Raw genomic sequence first — 27,513 nt, forward strand, 5'->3', positions numbered from 1 at the left:
ACTAGGCCTGGGTAGGAGGGTTTTCCAACTATATAAAGGTGCTTTGATATTCCTGCCTTCTCTTCCTTCCTCTTCCAATCCATAAGAAACAAAAAATATAAAGAGCATAGGGGCTTGCTAAGAAAGGCTGCCAAGCAGATGGGGAAATGAAATCAAATTGTTACTCCAGAACCAAAACATTAAAAAGGATTGAACACAAAAAAACACTCAGCTCCAATGCCAAGAAATGGATAGGAACTCTAGAGGAGATGTAGGTGATGGTTTGGCAAATATGGGATTGGGGTGGGTGGGGAATGAAACAAAGCAAAACAAAACAAAACAAAACAAAAACTCTCAATCAACCCTAGTAAATACTTTGGAACCAAAGGTTAGTATCTGTGATCCTTTATTTGTGGATGGAAAAAAAGAGAAAAAAAAGAAATCTCAGCTAGATGACTTCTGACTGTACTGGCACTTCCTTGGGGATGTAAAAGACGGTGAGAATTCCCTTGCCACAGCCATGTTTTAAGGATGAAAGTCCCAATCAAACACCAATTGAACCTGTCAAAGGCATAAATTCAATTTTCTGGGAGCTTCAGTGAAATAAAAATCTGACCCACAGGCCAATATTTGATTTCATAAAATCTTCCACAGCATATGTGGCCAGCAGTGATATTTCATTTTGCAACTGAGTAAACCTATAAAAGTTTAATATTCTGGTGTCTACACCAATCTTATGTTATCAGAAGCTAATGAATTACTGTCACATGCATCAACAAATTGCCTTAAATTTGTGCCATTGTGAAAATCCAATTTTGAAACTCAAAACCTGACAAAACTCTTGACTAATGACTTTCTACAGTTAGGTTGTGTCCCATCTAATAAAATAAATTTTACACTATTTTAAAGAATGTTGAAATGCACAACTTTATAATAATTTTTAAATACACAGCTATTTTCTTAGGATGAATTATTAAAGTAAAATGGTTTGACCAAAGTTTCATAAATTGTATTAAATGTTATAGATTGTAAAACTATTCCAGTAAAAGACTGATCGTTCCATAACTTCACCAGAAATAGAAGAGATGGACACCACATTTGGTGGCATATTTTTTAATCTTTACTAATATGATAGGGAAAAAATAGTCTCTTAGCCTAGATAGTATAGTGAGACCCTGTCTCTAAAACAAATTATTAAAAATTAGCTGGGTGTGATGACACACACCCACAGTCCCAACTACTCTGGAGGCTAATGCAGGAAGATTGCTTGAGTTCAGGAGTTGGAGGTTACATGATCCATGGTCACACCCGCTGCACTCCAGCCTGGGTGACAGAGACCCTGTCTCTAAAAAACAAAAAAAAACTTGGTTTTATTTCACAGTTTTGAATTACTAATAAAGGGTCAACATTTTCATAGGTTTATTGACTTAGTATTTTTTTATAGGTTTCAACTGTTTTACTCATTTTTCTATCGGTTATTATTTTTTTTCTCAATGATCTAGGTAAGTATTTGCCATATTAGGGAAATTCACTATTTCTCTCTTTTGTATGTTACAAATATTTTCCTACTCCGTCCTTTAATTTTGTGGTCCTTAATAAAGTGGACCACATATAAACAAAGTTTCAGTACATTAAAATTTTCCTCTGTGATTTTTCCCTCTTGATGTATGATCACTTTTTAATATACTTTTATAAATATCTTTTGAGTCATGCATGTATAAGTAGCTTCAAGCTAATTTAGAAAATTAAACTAGATACAGTTAATCGTCTGCCAGGAACAAATGTCACAGAATTCTGGCTTCCATTTTCCCTAACTAAAACTTAGTGGCAGAATGTCAACAAAACTAAAAGGAAAGAAGAAACACATGCCCCTTAGCAAGTGACATCCAGTATTGCTACTCAAATGAACTGGGGTAATTCCACTAGACTGAATGAATTTAAAGTCATTAGTTTATACTTTTTAACTTTAATTCCTCATATTGCCACAGTTCTGAATATCTTGGGCAAAAGACTTTCCCGTTCATCATTGCAATGTTCAATTTGACACTGTGAGATAGGAAAGGCAGATATCAGCTCCCTTTGCATGGATCGGGAAATCAAGGCTCAGAAACAATCATGATTGATTCTTCAACCACTAAAGCTTGCAGTGTGTGGAATGCAGGTGTTTTGGATTCCTGGTCTAATGGTCTTTCCAGTATACTTTAAGAGTTATGCAAGTAAGGATGGAGAAGTAGTTATATAAAAGAGGGACACAGAGGAGTAAAGATATAGAAAGGACATATCCTCTAAAGGAAAGTACATATATTTCTATTATCCTATTCCCTCTTTCGACGTGTCCTACAGCTAACATTGTTAATAAAGAATCTCTGCCTCTGCCAAACTATTAAAGTACTTAAAGTAACTAATTTTGATTAAAACATTTTGCTAATAACACTATCTGGTTTAATCCTTAAGAATGCAACAACAAATTTCATAAAAAGTGAATCTGCTATTTCTAGAATGTATGTGATTACGGTAATAAGGTAAAATAAAATATTGAGTAGGTATTACCAAGTTATCTAATCACATAGTTGGTTTTGCTGGCAACCAGCCCCTACCTGAAACTATCCAGGGACCCACCAATAGTTACCCCACTAGCATAAACTCAGATATGGTAAAAAGGGGCTCATTATAAATAATAAAAAATACTTCTCAGAAAATTCTAAGCGTTTCAGATGCTCTGCGTCAGGAACTGGAACGAAGACCAAATACATATATTTTATTATATCACACCATGACGGACTTGGGGTGGGAAAGTAAAGGAGAAGTAATTTGGAAGAAAATTCTAATGATGTACAGAACTGATGGTGTTTAGTACATGGTACCCTAAAATATAGCACCCTGGCATTTGTGAAAACTGCAGTAAAGGAAAGGTATCTCTGGCCTTATCCTAGCCCTTCCACCCATAAAACCTAGGAAGAATTTTCTGAGCTTCCCCTGAAGCAGGCCATGTGACCCTCATTCAAGGGACCATGGACACCTTCCCAATACCCAGAGGAAAGGAACCAAAGACACAGAGATGCCAAAAAGAATCTGAACAAACACACCTTGCTAAATTCCCTATTTACTGCCATTAGATCATCCCCTTGTCCTGTAAACATATTTCTCCATGACTGTCAACTCCTCATTAAACCTAGCATAAGAAATACACAGGGTTGCCTGACTCTCTGGGTCTTCAGTGCCTTATAAAGGCTCCTCTGTGTTATTAAAAACCTGTTAGATACATTTGTATGTTTTTCTCTTATGAATCAGTCTTTTGTTATAGGTACCTCTGGTATGACCTTAGTGATGAGTATGGAAAACACACTTCTCCACACCTACAGAATTTTACAGCCAAGTACATGTGCAGGTTCCTACTTGCCCACTAGGAATCTGACATTGCTCCTTGGAAATGGCCAGATCTGTCCAGCTAATAAACCAGGCAATGCACTAGGAAGTTACATCCACAACTTATTTATTTCTCACACTACTGTTCCAAGGGCAATGTTACTACCAAAAGCATTTATAATTCACAAAGTCAAGGATGAAAAGTTAATGCAATCAAATCACAAGGTAAGCAAGGCGTGTTTCCAGTCCTGCTCACTGTCGTTGTACCACACAGTCTAGTAATTTTTTAAAATTTCTTGCCAAATGAAGTGTTAATCTGTTTAAAAGAGGTGATTAATATTACTGATGAAGAGGATAAGAGAAACATTATCAGAAAACATGTTTAATGCATTTAACTTTGGGAGTTTGAAAGAGACATCAAGAAAGGCATTGAAACTGGTTCCTACTTGCGTATTGCCACCTCTCAAATAAGAATTAATAGTGTGGTGCTAGTGTTTGGCTCTTTAATGGCATTTAAACAGAATAAATATCCACCTGGAATTACTGGGGGAAAACCAGGCTCTCTGCCTGTTAGTCTCTGTCTCTGTGTTTGCCTGCCTGCCAGTCTCTCTCTCTCTCTCTCTCTCTCTCTCTCTCTCTCTCTCTCACACACACACACACACACACACACACACACACACACCGAGGCAATAAACAACAGAAAAAAAGGACAGAATGCATACAGACTTTTCTGTATTTTAAAAAGCACTTCAAAGTTCAAAAACTGCAATTAAAAAACAAACGTGTAAAAATATCATCACTGCTATCCAAAAATATTAACCAAATAAACATTAACTTATTCTATAGCTACCATATTAGCACTAAAAGTGATCCATTTAATAACTAATAATTTGCTCACTGCTTTCTTAATTATAAACTGAAACAAATCTTATATCATTATGGAGATATGTTTCAAAAGCCATGAAAATATTTTATCCTATGGCTCAATAATAAGTAAATCATTCAGAAAAACACATATATATGGATTTGGTTTACCAAATACTTTCTACTTTTTTTTCATTCTTGCTAAAGCAAAATGTTAAAGACTCCGATCATCAAATTAATCTCACATGTAAAAAATTCAAATATTGCATTTAAATTTAAATACTATCAAAATGTTTGTTAATATAAATAAGAGCAGATTTTGAATCAGTGAGACTTTTTTTGCCATTTATGAATCTATAAGCAGCATTTACTAGCTCGAATTATGAGTGTCAAGTAGGTTTTAGACTACACCAAGTTTAACATAATTTTCCAGGTTATGTAGGAGAAAATTAAAGAAAGTTAAAAGAATTAACTCTCAAATGAAAATCACTTCAAATATTCAATTTAATTCAAATTAGTACTAAAACTAATTTTTAGTATCTTCACATAAGTATTTCTTTTAAAGAAGCAAACTTTCCAGAAAAAAAAATAGCACAATAATTATAATAAACTGTATTCTACCTCAAAAAGGAAAAATCCAGCAAACTTTAAAAAGCATGTTGTTTTATTTCTTAGCATTCTCTTTCCTTTGATCACAGACTCTCAAGATCATAAAGTACCGGAAAAAAAAAAAAAGAAAAAGAAAAAAAGCTCTTTATTTTGAGCTTTCTGAGGGTAGGTTTTGTCCATTACCCAAACTTGGCACAATGCCTAGGAAATAAAGTATTTATTCATATAAGGAAATTAATTAATTTGAAATTTTACTAACCCAAGCACCCACCCAAACTTCAATCTCCTTAATAGCATCTCAAATCCTTGTTAACATCTTGAAGGAAGAAAACGCAACTGTCAAAGTCATCCAGAACATCCTCAATCAGTTATACTTCTTAAGAGCTAGTGGAAATGTACCCGTCTCTGATATTCAGATATTAATCCAATGTTTTTTTCACTGGGGCTCTGTGGCAGAAGTTTATCCTGGTTCACATAAAGTCTTTGCAACATTCAGATCCAGAATGAAAGAACGGATCAAACTATGTGACCCAGCTTTTCCACTTAGATATATATTCAAGAGACTTGACAACATATGTCCACACAAAAACTTGTACATGAATGTTCACCGCAGCATTATGCATAATGGGCTCAAAAAAGCAAATGACCCAAATTTCCATCAACTGATGAATATATAAACAAAATGTGATATAGTCATACAATGGTATGTTATTTGTCAAGAAGAAGAAATGAAGTACTGATAATGCCACAACACGAATGAATCTTGAAAACATTATGTCAAATGAAGGAAGCCAATCACAAAGGTCACATATGATTTGATTCCCTTTACATGAAATGTACGGCATAGACAAATCAACATTGATAGAAATTTTAGTTGTTGCCACAGCCTGTGGGGGAGAAAGAAATGGGGAATAGTTGCTAATAGGTATGGGGTTTCTTCTTAGGGTGCTGAGAATGTTCTGAAGTTAGATAGTGGTTATAGTTGCACAACTCTTTTTTTCTTTCTATTTTTTTCAGATGGAGTCTTGCTCTGTTGCCCAGGCTGGAGGGCAGTGGCGCCATCTCAGCTCACTACAACATCTGCCTCCTGGATTCAAGCAATTCTCCCTGTCTCAGCCTCCCAAGTAGCTGGGATTACAGGGGTTTGCCACCACACCCAGCTGACTTTTGTATTTTTAGTAGAGACAGGGTTTCACCATTTTGACCAGGCTGGTCCAAACTCCTGACCTCAGATGATCTGCCCACCTCAGCCTCCCGAAGTGCTGGCATTACAGGCATGAGCCACCGTGCCTGGCCAATAGTTGCAAAATTCTGTTGATATACTAAAAACCCCACTGAAATGTATAATTGAAAAGGATGAATTTTATGGTATGTGAATAATATCTCAACAAAGCTTTTCTTAAAAAATGTAAAAGTGTTCAAGCACAAGCTGGCTGATTATTTGTGTGAATACCTTAGAAAGAATTATTTCTACTGGTTATTGTACTATAGAGCCCAAATATTTGACGATTTTTTGAATGATTTCAACAGAGCTAAATGCCATTGACTTAAAATGAACAAAGGAGTTAAGCAGCTCTTTATATTGACAATTAGTCCATTAAGAAAATTAAAAGTAAACCTCATCAACTGCACAAAAGCAAAGCCTCCTCTCAAGAAGTCTAATACAAAAGGTTAAAAAATTTGAATGAAACATTCATTTATTCTTCCACTTTAGTGAAAAACAGACTTCGAGGAGATATTTAGAAAACAGACTGAGAAGACTTGCTTGCTGACCCTCACTCACCCTATAGAGCAGGCTTCCTCAAACTATGGCCTGCGGGCCACATGCGGCCCCCTGAGGCCGTTTATCCGGCCCCCCACACTTCAGGAAGGGGCATCTCTTTCACTGGTAGTCAGTGAGAGGAGCACAGTATGTGGCAGCCCTCCAATGGTCTGAGGGACAGTGAACTGGCCCCCTGTGTAAAAAGTTTGGGGACGCCTGCTATAGAGGTTCTCTTTGCTAATCAGGGCCTAATTCACTTAGCCTTTTCACATGATCAAATGCCAGTTTCCCATCAGAATTATCAATGGCATACCATAATAGTACTTAAGAATTATGTCATAGTTAAATATCTAGCTATTTTATTAGTATATAAATTTATATTTAAAATAAATTTGACTAATTTATACTAATATAAAGTTTAAATTTAAACTAATATTATTAATACATCATAGTATTAGTATAAAGAAAGCATTACCATTGTATTAAAATATTAACATTCATTCCTTTGTGGGAAAATGTGCATATCTGTACTCAATGCATTTAAGGTTAAGAATTATATAACCCAGTGTTCAAGTTACCACTTCCTCTCTTAAAAGCTGCTAAAAATTGTTTTAAATGACTCATAGATAATATTTTTGTGAACCTGTGATATTCATTCCCTTTGTGAAATTTAAAGCATACCTATATTTAACACCAAAAGAAAGCCTTGTATCTTTCATGAGTACTTTCAAGTAAACTTTCATTTTAACAGTCAAATGATACCTTTTGCTCCACCTTCAAAAACTGAGCCAGTTCTTCCACAGTTAGATGATCTTTCTTGTCACTGTAGCTCAAAAGCAACAAATAAAGATCTCGTCTCAAAGACATCATTTTGTAAAAAACACAGAACTCTTCAAATGTCAAAGTTCCTTGATTCTCATCTGTGTCAGCTTCCTGAAAAGGGCATAGAAAAAAAAAGTAATTTGAAGGTTAGAAATAAGAAATTGAACACTGGGTAATAATATTTACCAGAAAAGGGCTAGTACACAAATTCCAAGTGGTGAGCACACATGGAACATTATAAAAAGTGACCAAATATTTGGCCAGAAAGAAAGTTTCAACAAATTATAAAGAATCAACCTCACACTGTACTAACCTACTCTGTGTTAGCCTGACAGACTCCATCTTGCTGAGAGCCAGACAGATTCCATCTTAACCTTCACCTCACCCCTCCTGCCATTTCTCCCTTGAGTGCATACCTGGGTCATGCTACTGTGCTGGGTCATGCTGTGCTTAGAACTATAGAGGCATATAACCATTGTAACCATATCCTGCTTGACAAGCCCACTTGCTACTGTTAATATCCCCTTGATTGATTGTATGGCAAGTGCCAAATAAACCCCTTGGTTATTGCAATCATGGGAACCGCTTGTGTATACACTCCTTAGTAATCAACAATCATGGGAACCTCCTGCCTCCTAGTTACCAGCCTCCTTATCTAACTTGCTTGTTCTGCTTCTATAAATTCTGCTTCAGCTAGTCTTCCCCTCCCCTCTCTTAAGCAAGATATAAAAAGGAATCAAAGCCCTTCTTCTGGACCCAGAGATTGTGAGCGTAAGCTGACTCTCAGTTGCTGGCAATAAAGGACTTTCAATTGGAACTCAGGGTGTGGCGCTTTCCTTCTAACTCGATTAGGTATAACAATACAAACCAATGGTTCTGACCACTGTAAATTTATAAATTAACAAAGAAAGCTTAAAAAAAAAAAACTAGAAACAATACAATCCTAAACAGGAAATGAAATATATAGAAATGAAAAATACATGTTAAAACTTATAAAATAACAGAATGAAACTTGAAGTCTTAATTTTATTAGAGAGCAAAGTAGTTTTTTTTTAAAGCTAATAATTCAACTCAAAATGTGAAAAAAAATTAAGTGAAGGAAATAAATTATAAACAAAAGCAAAAAGTAATAAAATAGAAAACCAACAGCTATAACATACAGGTGAGAAGGAAGACCAAAGCCTGATTTCTAGAGAACCAATAAAAATGAGAAAGCTTGAACAAGACTAATCAAGAACAAAAGAAAGAAGATATATTTAACACGTGAGAATAATATCAGTCTCTCATTGGTTTCTGAACTGTAATCCAATCAAATATAACTTTTACATATGAGAGAATCTCTTAATTAGCCATAGGTAGGGCTGATGCTATTAAATCCATGGGCATCATTGGTAATTCCCTGCTTTCCCTCCATAGAAAAGTCTGAACAATCCATCTGGATTGATTTCTTGTTAAAATTATCTGTTTCTAGTAATAATTGAGCACAAAGCTTTCATCATATGCCTTACTTACTGGTTGGCTGAATGATTCATAAAACCATGAAACTATTAGGGATAAACAATGAGCAACTGACCCATTTATGTGATTTTCTTCATTCTAAGTGAACACAATTGTAACTAAACAAAAACAGAAAGGGAATGAATGGCATTTTGAAATGCACAGATTTTGTGAAGGATACTCAACTGTTACATGGTTTTAAACAAAGTTTTCAAAGTCTAAGTGGTCATTAAAATCTTTTTTAAATGTTGCTAACCTTGGGCCAATTATGAACAAATACTTCCAAATTTGACTTCACAAAATTACCCAAGAAATCATGATTTGCATAGGTATAGACTTTGCCCTCCTCTTTAAGATTGCCTCTCACAATGAATCAGCAGCTACCTCTTCAATGCTGTGATAGCTCCCATGCAAATGAACAGATAGGAGGTGGAGCTCACAGCAGGCAAAAGTGGGATGACAAGGAATACCAGAAACATGTCAAACCTTCCCATATGTTTAAACATAGTTCATTTCCCCTCCAAAGTCCTTCAGTCTATCTCTCAGGTTCCCTATATAGCAAATGTCACTCCTTCCTCCTCTTCCCATTCTCTCATGCTGTTCTCCAGTGCAATGGGACTCAGCTTCCCACAATGCAAACCATCTCCAACCAAGAACAGGGCCACCCTAAAAGGTCACAGAACAGAGCCAGCCTCTGTCTTCCATTTGTTGTTGCAACATATATCCCATGTGGTCTCTCTTCTTACCATCTCAAAGAACAAGCATAAAACATTAAACATCGTATTGCCCTCCTATGCTTATTTTTACATGTACAAAGTACCACTTACGTATTCCCTTAGAATAGAAAATCATTACAAAACATGGATTATACACATGACTTATCTTCAAATAACAACCTTTTATAAGTTAATACTCTAGTAATTTCTAATAGCCTAACATTGTCTTTGCTCTGACTTAAATGAGAGCTCACTTCTGCACCTCAGATGAGGACTAAATGCAGTCCTAGCTGGATGCCACAGAATAAGTCTGGGCCCAAGGATTTTTCTCAATGACTTATCAACAGGGAAAGAGCACTTCATCTAACATCAATGAGGAGTGGAATGAAATTCTAGAGAGCTCCCTAAATGGTAGGAGTGAATTGCTCTCCTAATCCTCATGGATACTAAATCTTGAACTCCTCAGAGACAAACTAGAGAGCTCTTGAGGTTTTAGACAAGTGCTATTTTTTGGTCATGTTATCTAGTCTTTATTCTGATCCTCCCAACAGCCCCATGAGGTAGGCAAATGAGCTATTATTGTTCTGTCAAAAGACTCAATCAAGTTTCCTCCATTATTTAAGTGTCAGGAAAACAGCAAAAATAACAGAAAAGCATTTCAGGAAGTGAAATTCTGGACACATGCTAAGTTTATAGTCTTTTTACTTGATAAAACAAAATCATTTCTTCATCAAAGAAAAACAAAACAGTACAGAGCACATATATTAGCTTCCAACAAAGCAAAATAGCCTTTTAATATACCTAAGTGTATCGATAACCTCTGTGTGTTTTACATAAGGCCAGTGAAATTGTGAAAACTGACCTGAAACATTTGTCTGACTTTTCTTCGGGGTAGATTAACATTCAGTTTATGCATCAGCTGATGTATCTCTTCAATATTCAACAAGCCATCACCATTCTTATCAGCTTCCTCAAAGGTCTGCTTCACCCATGTGCAGAAAGGTCAAAGAAAACACCTGTGCTCTCATGGACACAGAGAGGGGAGCATCACACACTGAGGTCTGTTGGGGACGAACTAGGGGAGGGACAGTGGAGGATGGGGACTTGGAGGGGAATAACATGGGGAGAAATGCCAGATAAAGGTGATGGGGAGGAAGACAGCAAACCACATTGCCATTTATGTACCTGTGCAACAATGCTGCATGTTCTTCACATGTACCCCAAAACCTAAAATGCAATTAAAAAAAAAAAAAATATATATATATATATATATATATATAACCTGTGTTCTCATCAAAATTAAAAACTGCTCTCACAGAATACTCACAAGGACATGTGTCAGTAACAGAACTTGAGAAGAAATTCTTTGGAGGAGGCCCTGCAATCCATAGGCTCTGATGAGCTACTAATAGTGATGACAACAACAAACCAGGAATGGAAGGAGAACAGATAAAGGGGGTTCCCGGCCAGGCGCGGCGGCTCACATCTGTAATCCCAGCACACTGGGAAGCTGAGGGAGGTGGATCACCTGAAGTCAGGAGTTTGAGAGCAGCCTGGCCAACATGGTGAAACCCCATCTCTACTAAAAATATAAAAAAGCTGGGCATGGTGGCAGGCACCTGTAATCTCAGCTACATAAGAGGTTGAGGCAGGAGAATCCTTGAACTCGGGAGGCAAATGTTGCAGTGACCCAAGATTGCGCCATTGCACTCCAGCATGGGCGACAAGACCAAAAATCCATCTCAAAAAAAAGGTGCTTCCCTCCACTGAGAAATGAGAGATAAAACAAATTATTTTGAGCACCTTTAATTCAAACATTCTTACTCACTCTTATCCAAATATCAAATCTATTATTATAAAACACTATATTTGATCAACTGTAGCAGAAAAATGCTACATGACTTGTTCTAATTCCAATCTAGCAAGACAGTAACACCTTAACTCACACCTCCAATAGCAAACTCCATAAACATAAATATTTCTATGACTTCAAATGTTATCCCTTTTTGTTTCTCATTTCCTGACCAGTTTTTCTTAGTTATGCTGCCATGTTCATAACACAAACCTTGTATCCCTGCTAGTTCCCATTCATAAGGTTAGAGTTCTTCATTTATGAGGCATATAGATGGCATGTAGCAGGAACGGCCCCGTATTACAGCTCTTCACCACTCTCTGTTTAAGAATCTCTTTATGATGAAACCCCAAATATCATAAATATAGGGCTTATCTTCTCCTATGCTCTTTTACCTAGTATCTTTTTCTTTTCAATTCTCTTTTCTCAGTCCCACTCCAACATTTAGCAAATTAGGTCATCTAGTTCAATCTCTTTATTGTTCAGATAAAAATAGAAAATGAGAGGAGAGGGAGAAATATGGTAAGAATTAGTATGAGAACCAGGTCTCAACCCAGGCCTTTTGTACCTGATCTAGCATACTCTTCTACACATAAGGTCTGTCTCTGCACTATGCTTCTCTTCCTATTACTAGCTTTAATGGTTCTCATTTAATCGGCCCAAATTTCTAAATCACAGGCAGGTAATGTGAAATACGAGTGTAAAGTGCTAGGAGGTGCCCTCAAAGCTCAGGTATGAGATGGGGTGACTGAGAATAAGAGGTTGAGTTTAGATACAGGAGATTTACACCATGTGAACTGAAATTTTAAAGGATCCTCAATGACAGAAACCTTAGGTTGCTTTACATAGTGAGAAAGCAGATGAAATGGTAATAAATACAGGAATTGAAAATTCCCAGTTAACTTTTAGCAAAGGATTTTTTTAAATGGATGGTTCACAGTTGTTGAGGGGTAGGTTACAAAAAGCAAGTATTGTGTGCAAATTTAGAAAACGGAATTAAACTTGAAAGTTTGAAGAGTAATGGAGAGAAAAGGAATAAGATGATGGAAGAAACCAGAGAATCAAAGTAATAGAAAGCTATAGATTTAAAACCAAGAAATGGGAGAATGAATGTGTATCAGAGGAGAGGGCATAGCATATTTCCATTTCTATGAGATTCAGATTATGACTGCAGATTATATCTCAGAGAGTAAAAGCAACCAGATGGGTAAAGTATTATTCCTTCTAAAATTAAGTACAGGAGATTTTCAGATTTCCTTATTTCATATTTTGTAAATACCTTATTTCATTTTTTCCCTTTAAAACATTTTAAAATAAGTAGCCCAGCTCTTTCTAGTTCAATTTTTCCCCATAGACTTGTTAGGACTTCATTTTATATGATCCCTAAAAGTTAAAGGGAGTTCCAGATCTGGGGGAAAACTAACTGAAGAACCAAAAGGATGAAACATTTGGCACAATTACTAATAAGTGCCTGAGTCTCATTTTTTTCTGTTTTCAAGACACGCAGCACCCACTTGGGGCTTTCAACTGTGGACACTACTCTGTGTTCCACAAAGTATATGGCTGGAGTTCAAGGAAGTGATAAAAGGAGTCCAATGGCAGTAATATTTTTAACATTTTATTCTATAATTCTTTATCAAAGCCTCTCAAAGTCTTCTCCAGAGAAGAGGAAGGGACAGCCAAACCCTAAGCATGTGTGTATTCTGCAGATACATATCATTAGGATAAGCCTGTGTCTGCAAAGCCTTTAGCACCAACATGGAAACTGGCCTTGACTATTGGTTTAGGGGACTGGTAAAGTAGAAACAGAGGTGGAATCAAACCAAGAAATATACACTAGTCCTAATTCTACTGCTTACTTCGTCCTGTAACTGTGGTTTACTCACACCACCTCTTGAAGCCCTGTTTCTTCACCTACAATGTCAAGGAGAATGACTTTTAACCTTGAAATCCCTTCCATCCCTAAGATTTCATAAACGAAAAAACTGTTCTTTCCAGTAATGGTCCACATGGTATAAAACTCCAAGTAAAAATGTCCTGATATCTTAAATATGTTCTTCATAATTAAGGTATGAGTTCCCAATAAAGCCCTGAATTACTAATTTACAGCCACACACATAGTAAGTTTAAAAAGAGAAATCAGTCATTCCACAGAGAAATCTGAGTGAGACTGCAAAGTAATGGTCTAGGATTTTCTATCAAGAGACTGTAGGAGCATTGAATGATCCTGTCTAGTACAGGGGAGGGCAGACTTTTCTGTAAAGGGCCTGATAGTGAATATTTTAAGTTTTGCAGGACATTTGCTCTCAGCTGCAACTATTCCACTCAGTCACTGTCATGAGAAAGCAGCCATACAGACATAAATTAATGAACATGGTTGTGTTCCAATAAACCTTTATTTATGAACCTTAAGATTTTAATTTCCAATAATTTTCACAGGTCACAAAATGTTTTTCTTTTGACTTTTTTAACCATTTAAAATCTATTCTTAGCTCAGGAGTTCACACAAAAATCAGGAGTGGGCAATTTGCCCAGCAGTTTGAGGGGAAAGAATAAAGTCTGAATTTACAACATACATTAACAGGCCATCTAAAGCCTTCTGGAGGTAATAATTTCCCTCATGGGGTCATGAGATAGGTGGGGAAAATATGAAGGAGAATGGTCTGATGGAGAAAATTGCTGATCCATCACTATCATCTTTGCATACAGATCTGCTGAGAATTCAGGCTTTCATTTATCTGAATAGGAAGGCTAAAGATTTGCCACTCTACCTCTTTTTTGCAATGACAACAGTACCTATTACTTGTAAAATGCTTATTAGGTGCTAGGCAGTGTTCTAAAGACTATATAAATATACTCACTTGATCTTCACACAGCTCTATACGGTAGATACCATCATTATCATTATTACCATGTTTCAGATAAAAGACTTGAAGGCAAAAGAATGTAAGTAATTTATCCAAATTTACACAGTACAGGGAGAGTGGGGGCGTTACCCTAGGCAGTGCAGCAGCAGGTCTGATCCCTTAATGACACTGGATTTCTTCTAGTAAGTATGAGCACTGCATCATAGCCATCACTCAACATGGCCATACTGCAGAAGTAAGTTACACCCTAGACTGGATGGATTTTCTCATGCAGCCATTTAAGATTCATTATTCTCATTATTCCTTCACAGTTAAAATTTTCAGTCCTAAGTGAAATCTAATAACGAACATCTCAAATCTGTTCTCTTCATTAATGTAGAATTAAATATTTGTAAAATTAAGGATGTAATCCATTATTAGGATGTTATCTAAAACACTATTAAATTCTGACAAATCCATATTAAAGTGATTCCCTGACTCAACGTAACCTTTCTCGTTTTTTACTTCAGCTTCCTCTTTACTAACTATTCATTAATTTATTATTATTTCCCTTTTTTCCTTCACTGACACAAAAAATCAACTGCTTCTATATATAAAATTGTTTCTCTGTGTAGTGCCACAGTACACCTGCTTTCTGGACAGCATATTTTCAGGAAACGAATCCCATAGAACATGAAAACTTTCAAGTGAAAGTAAACGTGGACAAACAGGCTCAAAAAACTTTTGACCAACAAAGCAAAAAGACAGTTTATGCCCATCTCTAACTCATCTCTTTCAAGGATTATGAGAGAGACTTCTATACGTGACTAAGGTTTTGCATAAATTTGCATTTCTAAGGCTCTAGAGTGCTGTGAACTTGTCCTAGTTAACTGGGTAAGGCTAGAAGCTTCCAGATTTGGTTGCTTCCCCTACGGCCACTGCTCTTTCCTCTTCCTTGCTACAACAACCTTGATTTTGTTCAGGCACCCAAAAGCTATGTGCTTTAATGATGAGTGGAAACTGGACGGGAGGAGGTAAATCTTGGTTTAATACAACTGTCCTCAGAGTATAGTCCTGGGGGTCTCCATAAACATGAAGTTCCCCCTTTTCCAACTACATGTCTGTCTGAGGCTAGACTTTCTTCCTGCAGTTCAATCAAAACCACACATCACAACAGACTGAAGACAGAAGCAGGTAAGAGAACCCATATGTTCTGTTGTCAAACATTAAAGAGATTTGTAAAACGGTAAAGCAATACTACTCTTCTAATTTGTTTTGTTTTGAAAAATACTTTTTATAAAAATGTTAACATGCAACAGAGTTCATTATTATTATAAACAGATTTTTATGTCTCACATTTAATCTCTAATATGACAAGTATCAATAAATAGATCCCACATAAACAAAAGCGTTTCAGAATCTTTAGGGGTTTTTTGTTAGTTTTCTTCTTTTTAAGAGATGGGGTCTTGCTCTGCTCTCCAAGCTTGAGTACAGTGGTGTAACCATAGCTCACCATTGCCTCCAACTCCTGAGCTCAGGCAATCTTCCCCCCTTAGCCTCCTGAGTAGCTGGCACTACAGGCATATGCCACCACAACTGGCTAATCTTTTTAATTTTTTTGTAAAGATGGGGTCTCACTATGTTGCCCAAACTGGTCTCAAACTCCTGGCCTCAAGTGATCCTTCCACCTCAGCCTCCTAAAATGCTGCAATTACAGCAAGGAGCCCCTGCACCCAGCCCATCTTCAGTTTCTAAGAGCTGAAAAAAAGGGTTCTGAGATCAAAGTTTAATCATGTCAATTAATTTCTCCTGCAAAAGACTGGTTTAGGAATGAGCCAGCAACAGTAATTTTGGGCAAAGATGAGAAGTTGTCTTCTAGGGGGTTTCTGGTAAGTTTTTTCTTTTCCCTTTTTAAAAAAAAAAAAAAAAGATTTGTGAGAAGAAACTCTGCTACCTCTATGAAGGGCTGTGCTTAAGAGCTACTGTCTGAAGCTGCAGCAGCTCTGACGAAAGGGCAGTCAGCTGCAAGACCAAGCCAACATGCTGAGAATGGCAGAACCTGGGTCCCTGATGATATCACTGAACCAATGATTTAGCTGACCCTGGAACTGCCCCATCTCAGATTTCTTGTTTATGAGAAACTGAATTTTCTTTATTGTGGAAGGCATTGTTAGTATGGTTTCTGACACCTGTACCTGAAAACATTCAGTATTTTTGGTTGGTTGTTTTTTACCAAATGTTAAAGAGTTAGAAATCAAACCAACAGACTTAAGCACAGAAAGTTAAATCCTGCTTGTGTTTTGTTCATTTCTAAATCCCAGTTGCCTTTATCTGCATGCTGTGAATATTGATGAAAACATCATGGCTCATCAACTCAGACTTTTCACACTGTCAAGATCCTTTCATGAGCTGAATTATTTCCATTCTGCTCCAACAATACTCTGGGTAAGGGATTATAGCTAGAGCAGCACAAATATATCACCAACCCCTGGGAAAAAATTAGGGCACACATACCAATGACGGCAAGGGAGTAGCTCTATTCTCTGCATGGACAGAGACACCTGTATTTTAAGGCCATTCAGAATGTGAGGAAGGGAACAAAAGCAGTCAACTAGCCTAATACCCTCACTTTAAAGATCAGGAAATTGAGCCCAGAAAGGCCTTGCTATATGCCCAGTCAATCCCAGCAGGAAAGATGCCTGCAGACCAACCCCATTAATCATTTATCTTGTCAGCAATGCAGGACCATAAGCAAGGTTTAATCAAGAATGAGACTTAGATTCCAGTTTCTCAAGCAATTGAGAGGGTAAATATTAGTAAGTAAAAAATAACTTCCCCTTTGGTATCGATCAGTTCAGTCTCCAAACTGTAAGTTAGGAGGAGAAAAAGCAGGCCGGGCACAGTGGCTCACACTTGTAATCTCAACGCTTTGGGAGATCAGGGCAGGCAGATCACCTGAGGTCAGGAGTTCAAGACCAGCCTGACCAACATGGAGAAATCCTGTGTCTACTAAAAATACAAAATTAGCCAGGCATGGTGACACATGCCTGTAATCCCAGCTACTTGGGAGGCTGAGGCAGGAGAATTGCTTGAACCTGGGAGGTGGAGGTTGCAGTGATTGTGCCATTGCACTCTAGCCTGGACAACAAGAGCGAAACTCCATCTCAAAAAAAAAGAAAGAAAAAAGCAGGAAAAAGCTCAGTGCCCAGTACCTAACTGCAACTCACAGAGTATTTGTTAAACTAAACTGACTTCATAACAAAATAGAATTTTCTCTAATCCAAATCAGTATTTTCCCAGTTAATGAATATTCCTATGATTTTAAAAAGGCAATGATACTTAGTGGGCACTTCCTCTCTCTTAGGAAACTTGAGGCTATATTTGGAGACCTCTGATTGTGGAGCTAGACTGATTCTCTTCAAAGAATTTTGCTCCTGAGTTCATACAAGTTTAAGTTTCCACACATTTCATGCATTCATTAATTTGGAATGAGAGTCAGGAGGGGAGAGAAGGGTATAAGGGGTAAAGAAAGAGAAAGGGAAATTATGGGAAAAATTAAAACAGTCTAATCCTTACTTCACATGCACACACATATGTATACACAGAGAGCAAGAGAGAGAGAGCTCAAAAGAAAGTTCTAGAAAGGATATTGGTCATGGGTCCTCTGCCTTTTGGCAAGGGAGTCTTCATCACTGATGCCAGCCATCAGGTACTTGAGGCCTGTGATCCAGGTGCGGGCCTCCTCGGGGTTGGAGGTGATGAGGTCCAGGGACTCCATGTGGTTGCCATGGTAGATGGTGAAGCAGCAGCTGGGGTCAAAGTTCCCCTCAGCTTGTCTGTGGAATATTTCAGACTGCCGACCCTCAGTCACTTTGTAAATGGAATCAATAAGTACTGTGAAGAAAATGATATTCACACAGTTATACAGCAGGCAAAGATACTTATTTACATGTACTAAGAAACAAGAAAAGCAAAATCATTTTAAATATAAAAAATAAGTATGAGGCCAAGTGCGGTGGCTCACGCCTGTAATCCCAGCACTTTGGGAGGCCGAGGCAGGTGGATGGACTGAGCTCAGGAGTTCAAGACTAGCCTGGGCAACACAGTGAAACCCCATCTCTACTAAAAATACAAAAAAAATGGCCGGGCATGGTGGCATGTGCCTGTAGTACCAGCTACTCCAGACGCTTGGGCAGGAGAATTGCTTGAACTTGGGAGGCGCAAGCTGCAGTGAGCTGAGATCGCACCACAGCACTCCAGCCTGGGAAACAGAGCAAGAATCCATCTCCAAAAAAAATAAAGTAAAAATAAGTATGAAAAAATTAATTGCCTGCAAGTTGTGGTTTCAAGTTAAATGTGAAAGCCTGGCCCTGTTGTTTCCCACTAGAAACCTTCTCTACATAGCACTTACACTGCCTGAGCTGTCTTGACAATGTTCTCCTAAGGCAGTAATTCAGGATGTGTTGAAATCTGTAGTAAAAAATTAGATATGCCATTTGGGGCAAAAAGGCTGGTAGAAAAGGTGGCAATGACTATGTCAAATTTATAGTTTACATATTTAGAGAAAATATGCAAAGACCTAGAGCTCATTTTGGTGTTTTGCAACATCCATAAGAAGATCATTAGAAAACTGAAAGGAAAAAAACTTCTGACACCTAAATAGCCTAGCTAAATGCAATTGGCATTCCTAGAGAGAATGCCATAGGGCTAAGGTGACGAAGGCAGAGCAGAGCTTGGAGAAGTGGAGAGGAGCAAGGTGACACCAGAGGAGAGGCGGAAAAAGATATAGAAACATAAGGCCCACTCCAGGGATGCTAACCAGGCCACTTATGCTGGACTGGAAAGCTCGAGAGGGAGAATAATGGGAGATAAAACTGGAAAGGTAGACAATGGTTAGATTATGGAGTGGCTGGAGTCATAGAAATTAGCATTATTTGCGTAGCTGAGCAAATACGAAAGTTTGGATCAAAGAAGCACAGGGCAAGAAGGATAATTTCAGACTAATAAATTATTTTTGGTTTGTGTGCTTGTTTATTTTTCAGTAGGAATCAGAAGTGTTGTATATCCTACTGATTATTTATATACACCATCTACCCCTCACTTCTGCCTTAATGGCAGCGTCACAATTTTTTTCTAGTATCAACTCATTTCCCACATGACTCACAGGGAAATGAGCCTATGCTCAGCCCAAGGTCCTGCCACCTTTGCACTCTGGGACTTGCATAAGTGGCCCTTGGATCTCAGGCTTTCAACCTTGGACTTGGAATTATACCATCATCTCCCCTGCTTCTCAGGCCTTTGGACTCAAACTGAGCTACACCACCAGCTTTCCTGGTTCTCCAGCTTACAGATGGCCTATCATGTGACTTCTTGGCCTCCAAAATCACATGAGCTAATTATTCTAAGTCCTCTCTAATATATCTATCTATCTATCTATCTATCTATCTATCTACCTACCTACCTACCTACCTATGCATCTATCCATCCATCTATCCTATTGATTGTGTTTCTCTAGGGAAAGCTGACTAACATGGTGTGGAAAAAAGAAGCTTTAAGTAGGAGTTACATCAAAACTACTTTATTTGATGAACTGAAATGGTGTTGTTAATTCATTAATTACTTAATAGTGCTCAAAATATGGCAATACACTTTAAAGCTTATTAGTTTTATGATGTCCCTCACCATTTGTAGGAACATAAAAGGTCTCAGGCTGTAAAACCATATATTCCAACAACAACAAAAAGTCATGTCTCCAACACAGGGGAAATATTACCATTTACAGTATTCATGGACAAGAAAACTTTTATGGATTTAAATTCCCCAGAGATGGTCACTATTCTGTCTCTCAACATCCAAAATCAACTAACTCCAAACTTACTTACAAAAGTAAAAGTTCCACAGATCTGAAGCTTTAAGACCCCACTCAGTATAAGCTATGTGTTACTATGTCAAGCCAAGCAAAGAATTCAAAGATCTGTTTACTTTTCGCCTTCTCGCTCTTCCTAGAGGGTCGCCATCGGAGACGTGTCCGGTGCTCATCCAGGTAAAAGAGGCGAACAAGCCCTTTGGTTCCACGTTTCAGTTTGATCATCTGTGTCCCGGACTGCATTACACTCATGCATCTTTCAACTGCAAAAGAAATTAGGGTGTATCCAGCTATCAAACGACACATAAGCATACTGGTATCCAGGTTTTAGAGTCAAATAAAACATCTGATTCACCTGCAAAGATTCCGAGGACCAGAACAAATTTGGTAGAGATCATCTGAAAAGTGAGTTGTTAAGGAATTGATTCATCAGGTTTAAGCCAGTAAAAAGCCTTACTAACAGGGAAAAAAATTTTTTTTACTTCCAGGTAAGTAATGCATTACTGTTTTACAGAGCTATTTTCTGTTCTGTTTTTTTGGTAAAGAGACTTATGACCATTTGATACTTGGATTTATGTTCTTAAAGCAAGTTTTCAGATATGGTAAGTCTTGTGAGTTTTTATAGAGTCAATTATAAAAATATCTTATTATAATGCTTTAAATGCAATCAACAGAAACAAGATTGGCAAAATGGTGATGATTGTTAAAATTAGATTATAACTACATATGATGTTTGAAAACAGCTAAATAAATACTTTTTAAATGTAATCAGAAAATATCAAGTTTTCACAGTTGAACACAAAACACTTTTTGATGCATTAAACTGCTAAGATAATCCACCTAAAGGCATAACTTGGTGAATGAATACGGGTAATATCCAAATCACTTATAGTCCAAATTAAAGCTGTCATTTAAATCCACTCTGCTTTGAGATGAACCTTGCTGGACATAGGAATCTGTTATTTTTGCCTGTTTCCCCTTGTTTGGAAGTGGTGCCCCAACTTTCCTTTAAAAACATTCCTCTACCATTTAATATGCCTTTGGTGGCCTGCAAATCACCACAATGAAAGAATAGATACAGCTGACTTAAGCTTGGAGCAAATCTGACTCCCTCCCAAGAACATAAATCCTGAACAGATCATTGCTTGAAAACAGAACTGAGCCATCCAACAAATGAGATACTCCTGGTTGGTGACTCTAAAATGTGACAGTTGTTACAATTCTTATTCTTCTTAAGACTGACAAATGATCCCATTTTCCCCTTGATTCTGCAAGTTATCCAGTATCCTTCCAAATTTTTTTTATTATATCAGCCAGAAATAGCTTTTGTTTCACAAAGATTACCAACTAATATACAGGCATATGTATAAACCATTAGAGCACTCAAAATACCTAGTTCTGAGTACCGACCTTATCAAGCAGTATGTGGTTAGAAACAACAGATAAAAGAAACAAAATAAACAAATTTCAGGAATATCAGACTTCAGCTTTTTTAGCTAAATATTTCATCTTTACTAGGAAAGATAATCTCATCCAACAGCTTAATATTGTATGCATAGGGTACCTATTAAAGGTAACTTCAACATAACCAATCTTCACAATTTACTCCACTAAGTCTTTCCTTCCCTCAAATAAACCAACAAGGAACTGCAAAAAAATTAAATATAGTTTCAGGATTTGATACTGCAAAGAAGGTGAAGTATAGGTTGCCTTTATTCATTGTATCTGACATATCAAATACCCAAATAATAACAAAATTACTTAAGACAGTTGGGCGTAGTGGCTCGCACCTGTAATGCCAGCACTTTGGGAGGCCAAGATGGTGGATCACCTGAGGTCAGGAGTTTGAAACCAGCCTGGCCAACATAGTGAAATCCCGTCTCTACCAAAAATACAAATATTAGCTGTCCATGGTGGTGGGCGCCTGTAATTTCAGCTACTTGGGAGGTTGAGACAGGAGAATCCCTTGAACCGGGGAGAAAGAGGTTGCAGTGAGCCAAGATCACCCCATTGCACTCCAGCCTGGATGACAAGAGCAAAACTCTGTCTCAAAAAACAAAAAAAGAAAAAAGAAAAAAATTGCTTAAGAAAATAAACACACAAACTTAAAATGCTTACTTTAAAGCACAGAACAAAATTTGAGATTTAGTCTCACGTAAATTAGTATATTCAGCCACCACTGAACATCATTCTTTTAGGCAATGAAAGCTACATATTTGAATTATTGACAGCCACATTAACCATCTCACAAACTTTTGAAAGTTTCAGAACAAAACCACCAAATCAAACCAACCAAGCCAAAATTCCCAGAAAAACTATTAGAACTTCACTGACCACTGACAATATATCACACCAATAAACAGATGTTTACAGACCAACTCCCTATTCCAGGCACAGGACTATGTCATGAGGTGAAGCAAAGAACAAGGAGACTTTGTCTTTGACCTTAAAGAGTACAAATTTTAAGAGAATGAAACATCTATGAAGGATACTTATTAATGGCAATTCAGAGCTGTGGTGAAGAATCCTGTCTAGTTCCAGGTTGGGGTAGAATTCCAGATCTGCCACTTACTAGCTGTACAACTACATATAGTTAGTAACTCATTTCCTTATCTATAAAATGGGGATAATTATATACTTACTGAATTGAGGTAAGGATTGAATTAATTAATTCATGTAAATACTAAAAACAGTAGCTGGCATATCCTAAACACTAAAAATAGTAACTATTTGTAACAGACTGAATGTGTATTATCCTCAAATTCATTGTTGAAGCCCTAACTCTCAGTGTGATGGTATTTAGAGATTGGGTCTTTTGAGTGGTAATTAGACACAGATGAGGTCATACAAGTGGGGCCCCCAGGATCTCTCTCTCTCTCCATCTCCACCACTCCCCCATATGAGGATATAGCAAGAAGGCAGTTATCTGCAAGCTAGGAAAAGAACCCTCACCAGGAAGTGAATCTGTTGGGACTTTGATCTTAGACTTTTCAGCATCCAGTATTGTGAGAAATGAATGTCTGTTGCTTAAACTACCCAGCCTATGGTATTTTATTATAGTAACTCAAGCTGAATAAGACACTACTATAGTTTTATTATTATTGAAATAGTTAAAAATAAGTGCCCAGTCAGAAGTAAATACAGAAATACTATGGGAGGTCAGACAAAAATAACAGAGTAGGCTGAAATGTGGAGAAATGTAGTAATAAGACACCATCAATGAAGACTTGGGACAGAAAAGGATATGAGTAGACTATAATCAGAGAAAAGAGAAAATATGAGCCTCTACCTTTGGAAGAGTAACTCAAAATATAATTTACAGAATGTATGATTCCATGAGCTGGATAAGACTAGGTTGTAGGGGGACTGGGGAGGCTGGTTAAGATTCTGATCCACTGGCAATGAGAGGCTCACTAGGTATATCTGTGCAAAGGATTGGCTGGCTAAAAAATATAATTTAGGAAGATGTTTCCTTGGGAAGATAGAATGAAATAAATTGTTTAAGCCAGAGTGGAAAATCGAGTTAAATATATTATCAGAAATCTAACAGCATTTTTATAAACAATCTCCCTCTTTCCTTTCTCAGCTCCTTTTCCTTTCCCTGAAACGGAACTGCCATGGCTATAACACCTCAACATTTTAACAGAAACAGTGTATATACATCATATTGTTTCAGCATAAAATCATATAAATAATATATCTATGAGACTCTGAGTCTGAAACAATATGCTTCTTAAATTGTTTATGTAGCTGCTTTATGCTTTCTACCTGATTGCTCCCTATCACATAGAAAAGCCATTTGTATAGACGTAAATTGAAAAATCAATATAGACCAATGGAACAGAACAGAGGCCCCAGAAGTAACACCACACATCTACAACCATCTGATCTTTGACAAACCTGACAAAAACAAGCAAAGGGGAAAGGATTCCCTATTTAATAAATGGTGTTGGGAAAACTGGATAGCCATATGCAGGAAGCTGAAACTGGATCCCTTCCCTATAACTTACACAAAAATTAACTCCAGATGGATTAAAGATTTAAACATAAGACCTAACACCATAAAAACCCTAGAAGAAAACCTAGGCAATACCATTCAGGACATAGGCATGGATAAGGACTTCATGACCAAAAGCAATGGAAATAAAAGCCAAAATAGAAACATGGGATCTAATTAAACTTAAGAGCTTCTGCACAGCAAAAGAAACTATCATTATAGTGAACCAGCAACAACAGAATGGGAAAAAAGTTTTGTGATCTACACATCTGACAAAGGGCTAATATCCAGAATCTATAAAGAACTTAAACAAACTTACAAGAAAAAAAACAAACAACCTCATCAAAAAGTGGGCAAAGGACATGAACAGACACTTTTCAAAAGAAGACATTTATGCAACCAACAAACATATAAAAAAAAGCTCACCATCACTGGTAATTAGAGAAATACAAATCAAAACCACATTGAGATACCATCTTACGCCAGTTAGAATGGCAATCATTTTAAAATCTGGAAACAACAGATGCTAGAGAGGATGTGGAGAAATAGGAACACCTTTACACTGTTAGTGGGAGTGTAAATTAGTTCAACCATTGTGGAAGACAGTATGGCAATTCCTCAAGGATCTAGAATTAGAAATACCATTTGACCCAGCAATCCCATTACTAGGTATATACCCAAAGGATTATAAAACATTCAATTGTAAAGACACATGCACACATGTGTTTATTGCAGCACTGTTACAACAGCAAATACTTGGAAGCAACACAAATCCCCATCAATGGAAAAAGAAAATGTGGCACATATACACCATGGAATACTAAGCAGCCATAAAAAAGGATGAGTTCTTGTCCTTTGCAGGGATATGGATGAAGCTGGAAACCATCATTCTCAGCAAACTGACACAAGAACGGAAAATCAAAAACCGCATGTTCTCACTCATAAGTGGGTGTTGAACAATGAGAACACATGGACACAGGGAAAGGGAACATCACACACCGGGGCTTGTCGGGGGGTAAGGGGGCTAGAGGAGGGACAGCAGGGGGTGGGGGGATTGAGAAGAGCTAACATTAGGAGAAATACCTAATGTAGATGATGGGGGGATGGATGCAGCAAACCACCAGGCATGTGTATGCTCATGTAACAAACCTGCACATTCTGCACATGTACCCCAGAAGTTAAAGTATAATATAAACAAATAAATAAATAAAAATTTTAAAAAAGAAAAATCAAGTCCACTGAAATCTTGAGATTCATCTAACTTACTTTTTCCTTCCCCAAACATGATAGTTGACAACCCCTTGTAATTATAAAACTAACCAGAGAAGAAGCACCCTCAATAACTCTTTGCAACTCATTGCAGTGAGCAAAAGTCACCAACAACACAGACAAAATACTCTTCCAGTCTCACCTAGATCACTCACGTGTCAGCACAAGCCAATTTCTTCCTATTCTGCCTCCAACAGAAACGATTAAAAGCAATTACCTCCCCTATAAAAATCACTGTCCACCCATCCTCTATAGGTAGATTCCATAAAAGAGAATAAGAATGGCTTTGCCACAGGTAAACAGGGAAGATTTCTAGTGGCTTACAACGATTTAACTTCATCACACACATTTCCAGTGCTGAAGGTTCTCTGAGAAAAATCTCCAAATGCAGGTTACAGATTCTGGCAGCTGCCAGTATGTGCACCAACCCTTTGATTCTACATTCTCCTTTATGGTAGCCTTAATACAGCTAAAAACTAAGTTTATTTGGAAACAATGCAGCAACATCCAAGCATATTAAGAGAGAAACACCTACCAGCCCATCATATAGCACAAATGTTGTTTGTATCTGTTATGCTCTAGACCTCCACATGTATAAAAATGTGTTGCATTAGTTGAAATTGTGATATTTAAGCCATTTGGCACTCTGCTTTTTTCGTTTGTGTTATAACAGCTTTCCATGTTTCTACACAGTCTTAATAATTATTTTAATGGCCGCCTAACAGAGTAGCATAAATATTTAAAGAGCAGAACAGATGAGTTGAAGACTATATTCCTAACTTTATTACAAAATTAGAGTTTTAAAACTCTTAATAGAGTCCCATCGATAAAAGAAAAGGCATAATAATGTGGTCTACAAGGTCCTTTGGAATTCAACTTTTTAACAGAATTAAATCAACCCTTTCTTCCACAAGCAGTTTAATGTAAGTAAATTTTCTTAGGGGCTATAAGGTCACTAAATCCCTCAAGCAGAAAATGCTGTAAAAAAAAAATACACTTCTGGTTTGAGGTAACATATTAATATCATTTATGTTATATATGTATATATCACTTGGATATATACATATATGATTATATACATACATATGATTAGTATATTTTATTTGGATATATATACATATATGATAACTATATATTATTTAGAGGAAGGTTCTCAAGATTTCAACCAAGTATATATGACATCTAAGAAGGTTTAATTCTTCAAATTATGTTTGATACTGCATGTTCTCACTCATAAGTGGGTATTGAACAATGAGAACACACGGACACAGGGAGGGGAACATCACAACATCACACACTGGGGGCTGGGGGGCGGGAGCTAGGGGAAAATTAGGTATTTCTCCTAATGCTATCCCTCCCCAACACCCCCACCTCCTGCTATTGGGGCAATGGGGCAATGGATGCAGCAAACCACCACCATGGCACATGTATATCTATGTAATAAACCTGCACGATCTGCACATGTATCCCAGAACTTAAAGTATAATAAATAAATTTTTTAAAATTATGTTTGAATCAGAAATAATCACATTCTATTAGGAATATCATACATGCCACCTGATGCTGATTTTTTTTTTACAGCTTCACCGAGGCATCATTGATATGCAATAAAATTCAACTGTTTTAAATGTACAATTCATTTACTTGAGTTTATTTACAGAGTTGTGTGACAGTCTAATCATACAATGTTTCCATTATCCCTCATGCACATTTGCAATCACTCCTCATTTTTCCCATAGTCCTGGACAACCAAGGAAACACATTACTTTCTATCTCAATAAATGGGCCTTTCCTGGATAGTTCATATAAATAATATCACATCATCTGCAGCCTTTTGTGCTTAGCCTTTCACTTAGCATAATGTTTTCGAGTTTCCTATGATGACTACGTTGTTTCTTATCTTTTCCTTCCTCCAGCCCCACCACATCATGTTAAACTCTTCCACTGGCACTTTAGGTAAAAATTATCCTGAATAGAAGCCTGCTGAGTAAAATAAACAATGGAGTACTATGTATGGGAAAACATAATGAGGAAGATCTCTATGAACTGATATGGAATAACTTCCAGG

General features: G+C 37.1%; 1 protein-coding gene across 10 annotated transcripts in view; it reads right to left on the reverse strand.

Moving 5' to 3' along the window:
- Nucleotides 1–27,513, reverse strand: part of PLCH1 (phospholipase C eta 1) — a 255,169-nt gene that overhangs the window by 82,087 nt on the left and 145,569 nt on the right. For 9 of the 10 annotated variants that reach the window (XM_074405538.1, XM_074405537.1, XM_074405534.1 and 6 more), the window contains 4 exons: nt 20,296–20,442; nt 17,962–18,207; nt 10,478–10,605; nt 7,343–7,513 (listed from right to left, as the gene is read on the reverse strand). In XM_074405538.1, the coding sequence (XP_074261639.1) occupies nt 7,343–7,513; nt 10,478–10,605; nt 17,962–18,207; nt 20,296–20,442 (692 nt within the window). Of the gene's footprint in view, nt 1–7,342; nt 7,514–10,477; nt 10,606–17,961; nt 18,208–20,295; nt 20,443–20,534; nt 20,578–27,513 lie in introns of all 10 variants that reach the window. The other variant, XM_074405535.1, reaches the window with a different exon arrangement.

Source organism: Saimiri boliviensis, chromosome 9 (assembly GCF_048565385.1).
Source record: "Saimiri boliviensis isolate mSaiBol1 chromosome 9, mSaiBol1.pri, whole genome shotgun sequence".
NCBI lineage: Eukaryota > Metazoa > Chordata > Mammalia > Primates > Cebidae > Saimiri > Saimiri boliviensis.